This window comes from Grammomys surdaster, unplaced genomic scaffold, assembly GCF_004785775.1.
Source record: "Grammomys surdaster isolate TR1022 unplaced genomic scaffold, NIH_TR_1.0 66, whole genome shotgun sequence".
Lineage (NCBI taxonomy): Eukaryota > Metazoa > Chordata > Mammalia > Rodentia > Muridae > Grammomys > Grammomys surdaster.
The window spans coordinates 4,992,898-4,998,955 of record NW_021604568.1 but is presented as its reverse complement, the minus strand read 5'-3'; the positions used below and the strand labels follow the sequence as shown (position 1 = coordinate 4,998,955).

The following is a 6,058-nucleotide window of genomic DNA, read 5'->3' as shown; positions in this document are numbered from 1 at the left end:
AGGCAGGAAGGGGAGGTGCATGGAGGTAAAACAGCAAATGACTGTAGAACGTCGATGAAATTGACAAGATATGAACAAAGATCTCCGAGAGGTGGGTCTTTCTGCTCCCCAGCTCACATTCCACCCCTGTTTGCAGTTTCTCAGAAATCCTCAACTCAACTTTACTGGTCTTCAGAAACTGGGAGATGGGCCACAACGCTGGACTTAACTTTAAGGTTTAGTCTTCATCAAGGGCTTAGTGTTAAAACAGGAAAGGGCAGGATCCTGAGGGCAGGAAGTAGGGAGAGAGCAGATGTACCCTGTGCCCTCCTTCAAGGCTTCTCTGGCCCCTTCTCCCTCCTATTCTTCTCCACCAGTCCCCAGATCTTCCTGTTACTAGACTTAGCACCTCCTCAGGGTTTCCAGTGCATCATGGATGGCAGAGGGATGAGAGACAGTGGGTGGTGCATCTGGACCCAGGATGTATCTGTAGCGCGCACAGGGAACTAGGACCTCCCTCCATTATCACCAGTTCTGCTTCAGAGCAACCCCTATCTTCTCCCCACCTCCTGAAAATGCAGGGTGAAGTGTGAGAAGGAAGTAGAAAGCTGGCTTCTAACATTCCCAAGCAGGCCGGTCCCCTATCACACTGGGGCCTCCAGGTACGAATCCCCTTCTCTACTCCAGAAAGCTACAAAGCCATAATTCCAAATGGTTAAATAGAGATACGGTCCCTGCACCGAGGATGCCTGTTCCTGTCCCCCAGCCCAGTTAAGTTTTTTTTTTCTCCCTCTCCCTCCCAACTTCCTATAGGGAGGGTACCATTCTTTCTGTCCCACTCCCTGTCCTGGTCCACAAATTCTCCAGCTGCTTTTGAAACCGTTCTCTGGACCAAGTTGTGCTTCTGAACCACACAGACCACTCAGGAGTTTACAAACAAAGCGGGCCTGGCGTGTGCAGGAGTGAAGAGAGAAATGTTCTTCCTCCTGCTTCCTACTCCCTCTTACTCCTCTCTTTCTTCCAAATGAAGAAGTGGAAAATCAGGGCCCAACATAAACCAGCAAGAGAGAAGAGGGCTCCCCAGAGCACAGCCCCATTGTCGCGTCTCAAGGGAAAAGAACGGCATAGCTGAGGTTCAAACCCGCCAGAATGCCCAGACATCCATAAACGTTTAAAGAAAGCCACACGGTGAACCACACACAAATGCACACGAAAAAAAAAAACACATTTTCAAATAAAGATGCACACAAAAAGCTCGCCTAATATTCAGAGATTCCAGGCCCTGGGACCCACAACCATGTTCTCTGGCCTCGCTGCGAGTTTCCGAGAGCACAGCCCCAGCCCTGGCCCGGCCCCTTCCCGGCCCCCACCCCGCATCCGGAACAGCTGGAGTCGGGCTGTGCTGTACACTCAAGCCCTGTGCCCGGCTGGGCGGGGCGGGCAGCGGGGCCCCGGCCCTGGCCCGGGCAGAGAGCAGCAGGGAAGCCCGGAATCCGCCGGGGTAACCCCGACACCCGGCTGAGTTTCCGTCAGACGCCCGTCATCAGACATGCGGTGGCCCTAGCTTGCCCCGAGAGCCACGGCGGGAGGAAAGAGTGTGCAAGATTGCAGAAGGAGGTAGGGCGCCCGCCTCAGGCTCAGATTAGGGGAGAGGCGTGCAGAACAGCCAACTCCTCCCTCCGCCTCTCCGGGTGGGGAAGACTGTGCTCTCCAATTGTTCCCCTCCCCCAGCCCTTAGGATCCCCACCTCTGTCCCGTGTCGCCCACCCAAGGCTCTAAAGCCCGCTCTGACCTCCTAGGGGCCAGCCCGGGGAGTCTTCAGCTTCTCCTTTTCCCGGGCTCACGGCCCAGGGCTGGGGTTGGGGGGGGTGGGGGGACAAGAGAGTGTAAGAATAGGGAACGCTGGGTTCTTGATTTGGGATCATCAAAGTCCGTGCTGGGCAGCAGCGGGGCCCGCCTGGGCTCCAGTTCTTACCTGGCCCGCGGGGCGACCGCGTCACTCCGCGGCTGAGGCTCCTGGTACCCTTCTCTAGCTTCACATCCGAGGCTTGTAGAGAGCCGGAGACCTCCGGGCTGGCGCTGCCATCTCCGCCAGGCGGGCGGGAGACGGGTGTGCCCAGTGCACTGCTCTCAGTTTGGGGTTGGGGGGGCGGTGGCTTTTTAGTCACCCCAGGTTCAGGAGCAATAAAGGCACCTCTAATGTAATTTACAAACATCTCGGGCCGAGCACGGCGTAGAGCCGGGACTGACAGGCGCATTAGGCAGGCTAATTCCAGCCGGCTCCTCCTACCCCCGGCCCGCTAATTAATGAGCTTCCCAACTTAGAGCCGCCTGCATTGGACAGACAGAGAGTGAAAGAGAGGGCGAGGGAGAGGTAGAGAAGGAGAGGGACGGGGGGAGCAGAGTGGAGTGAAGAGAGGGAGGGAGGGAGAGAGAGAGGACAGGGGGGAGAGAGGGAACAGAGAGAAAGAAGGGAGAGGAGAAAGAAGGGAGAGAGAAGAAAGAGAAGTGCAGCTGCAGATAATTGATTACTCCTCGATCAAGGCTAACTTGTTAGCAATAGTCAATTGCCCCGTCTCTCCGCCTCCCCTCGCAGTCCGGGATCGGCGCCCTCGCCTCGGCTCTTCCAACTGCCGCCGCCAGGACCCTGGGCCAGGAGCCGCCGCGGCGGAGCCACCTGACACCTTTAAATAGCACCGGGGCTGGCGAAACTGGAGCCCGGCGCGGCGCTTCCCGGCTCCGGCCCGGGCTTGCTGGAAACCCCGGCAGTGGCGGCGGCGGCGGCGGCGGCGCCCGCGTCAGCAGCGCTCTCCTCCCGGGGCCCCGCGCTGCTCTGATCGCCCGGGTCGCCGCGCTAATCGGCCCGTTGCCCGTCCGCGCCCTGCCCGGCGCGGCCTCCTGCCCGCCTCTCGCCTTCCTCTCGCACCGTCCGGCGCCCGAGCTGCCCGCGGGCTGGGTCCCCCCGGCCCGAGCCGCCCCGGCCGGGCCCCCAAGCGAGGCCGAGATGACTTCCAAGGAGGACGGCAAGGCGGCGCCGGGGGAGGAGCGGCGGCGCAGCCCTCTGGACCACCTGCCGCCGCCCGCCAACTCCAACAAGCCGCTGACGCCGTTCAGCATCGAGGACATCCTCAACAAGCCGTCCGTGCGGAGAAGTTACTCGCTGTGTGGGGCGGCGCACCTGCTGGCGGCCGCGGACAAGCACGCGCCGGGCGGCTTGCCCCTGGCGGGCCGCGCTCTGCTCTCGCAGACCTCGCCGCTGTGCGCCTTGGAGGAGCTCGCCAGCAAGACCTTTAAGGGGCTGGAGGTCAGCGTCCTGCAGGCAGCCGAAGGTAGGCACGAGCCCAGATTCCCCTGCGCCCACATGAAGTGTCCTGCACTTCGTACCCCCTGCCTCTGCCCATGCTGGCTGTCAGGCCCCTCCAGTCCTGCCTTCTGCAGCTGAGACTGGAGACAGGGGCGTAGGAGCCTATTTCCTAGGGACCTCTGGGGTGATCTGAGAGAAGTGCGGGAACCCAGGGTCTCCCCGGAGTCTGGCCGGCTACCTAGGCTTCCTGTCCGTTTGGACTCTCCTAGACTTACTCTTGGACTGGGAAGAGGGTGAATTTTTTTTTTTCCTGACAACTCCTGGGTAGGGTGGAGTCCGGCCATTGGAAAGGGGTGGAGAATGTGTTCACAACACATTTGGGGAGTCTCTGTATGGTTTCCCGCTACTCTGTGAGACTTTAGATCTTTCAGACCAACTGCTAGGGAGCAGAGACCAAAACAATTTTTTTTTCCGGGGACTTTCAGGAGACCAGACAGGAGGTGTCCCATGGCCCGGTTTGCTCAGGTTTAGAGAGTGGAATCGAATTGGAGAAGAAACAACACAACAGCGGGCCGGGCCTGGGTCGGGTGGAGAGTTATGGGAGAGAGCCTGGGTGGGGTCTTGACTCTCTGGTCGCGAGCTTACACTGTCATTTCTTTCCAGGCCGCGATGGGATGACCATCTTTGGGCAGAGGCAGACGCCCAAGAAACGGCGAAAATCACGTACGGCCTTCACCAACCACCAGATATACGAGTTGGAGAAACGCTTTCTATACCAGAAGTACCTGTCCCCGGCAGATCGCGACCAAATTGCGCAGCAGCTGGGCCTCACCAACGCACAGGTCATCACCTGGTTCCAGAATCGTCGTGCCAAGCTCAAGCGGGATCTGGAGGAGATGAAGGCCGACGTGGAGTCGGCCAAGAAACTGGGCCCCAGCGGGCAGATGGACATCGTGGCACTGGCCGAACTGGAGCAGAACTCGGAGGCTTCGGGCGGCGGCGGCGGCGGCGGCGGCAGGGCCAAGTCTAGGCCGGGTTCTCCCGCGCTCCCCCCAGGCGCCCCGCAGGCCCCGGGCGCTGGGCCCTTGCAGCTCTCGCCCGCCTCTCCGCTCACGGACCAGCGGGTCAGCAGCCAGGACTGCTCAGAGGATGAGGAAGATGAAGAGATCGACGTGGACGATTGAGCTGTGCCCTGGACCTCCTGCCGCCCGGGCCCCCCGGTGCCCGCATGCCCGCCGCCTCCCGGACCGGACCGCTAAGGGGAGCTGGGACCTCCTCTGCACCTCCCGCCGCCACCCTTGTCCCGGGGCCGGACTTGGCCCCTGACAGCCGCCTCTTCCCCCCTCTCGAAGCAATAAATCCGGGCCGGCCCCGCCACACGCGGCCTCCGCCGCCCCGGAAGCCCTCGCCGTGCAGTGCAATTCTGTATGGCTTCTGTATAAATATTTAAGCCTATAGAGTGGGTTCCTCCCACCACAGCCTGTTTTTTTTCTTTCTTTTGTTATTATTATTATTTTTTTAATCTCAGAGATTTCGCTGTTTTCAAAGCCCCGGTGCTGCCGGGTTGGCTGACGGTGAGGCGGACTCGAGAGCGGCGAACACTAACTCCTGCGGTCTGAGAAGCTGTTTTAATTTTTCTCTGCATGTGGCGAATGCCCCGGTCCGCTCTCCTCCCTCGGCCTATTACAGTTGACTTTTAATTTCCTTTCTGCCTTTTTTCCCCCCTGCGTGAGAAGGGGGTTGGGGGGAACAGCCGGGCCTTGACTTGCAAGTTTCAAAAATTGATCTTTTCTTTCCCCCAGCGAGAGAAGTCTGTTTTCGATGGCGTGTCTGCCTCCCGATGCCCACTAACTATTTTTAAAATTTCTCCAAACCTTCCTGCATTTTCTCAGACTGATTGCTGGAGTCTGGCTCTTAGGGAAAAAGCAAGGAAACATCCAACCAATCATCGAAAACAGAACCCAAAGCCCTAGAGTTATTTTTTACTCTTTTTAGAATTTTTTTTGCATGTGACAGAGACCTGAAGAAGGACAACCCAAGCGCTAACCCTCACCTCCTCTCTAGCTCTGGGTCTGTCTATCAACAACATCTCTCTCCCGTCTCAAGTTGGCCATTCGAGGGTGGCCCAGTGAGGGTGGGTTCTGGGTGCCCTTCCCAGCTCCCGTCCCGCCCTCTCTTTCTCCGACTGTACCCAAGGCCTCTTACTCCGATAAATAAAGTCTTTGCCATTTTACTAGAATGGACCGCGACCGCATTTGCGAGAATGGGCCGAATTTACCCAAAGCAGCTGTAGGTTAAGATTGTCCCTATTGCCCCTTGTAGGTCCCACTAGCCTTGGAGATTTGGGGAAGTTTCAGGCCAGGCTTAGGGGTGAGGGGCGTCAGGCAAGCGGTGGGAGGAGGCAATGCCTTTTGCCCAGATCCATAAACACCCAGCAGCTACTAAGTGGACTGAGAAGTCTGCTTCGTTGGGTCCGGGTAAAAAAGCTAGGCTTGCGATAGTGACAGAAAACTCGTTCGTACACGGAAGGCTCCGAGATACGGCAAGACTTGTCCTGCGGTTTTGCGTCCACCCCTGAGCTCCGCAGTCTACCTGTGATTTTTCGACACCTGCTAAACACGGACGCACTGGCAGGTGCCACTCGGTGGAAGACCAGGGTGGAGCTGGAGCCTCCCAAGTTTTGGTCATGCCCTGAGGGCTTCAGCTTGGTATGGGAATCGGCCACTAGGACAGGCTAAATTGCACTGGTGGGCTTTCAGGAAAGCGAACCCAAAG

At 58.6% G+C, this 6,058-nt stretch overlaps 1 protein-coding gene across 1 annotated transcript; it reads left to right on the top strand.

Moving 5' to 3' along the window:
• Positions 1–1,391: 1,391 nt before the first annotated feature.
• Positions 1,392–5,522, top strand: Lbx1 (ladybird homeobox 1). Its single transcript, XM_028776177.1, has 3 exons — positions 1,392–1,596; positions 2,576–3,308; positions 3,947–5,522. The coding sequence occupies exons 2-3, from the start codon at positions 2,984–2,986 to the stop codon at positions 4,465–4,467; spliced, it is 846 nt and encodes a 281-aa protein (XP_028632010.1). The 5' UTR covers positions 1,392–1,596; positions 2,576–2,983; the 3' UTR covers positions 4,468–5,522.
• The last annotated feature ends 536 nt before the right edge of the window (positions 5,523–6,058 follow it).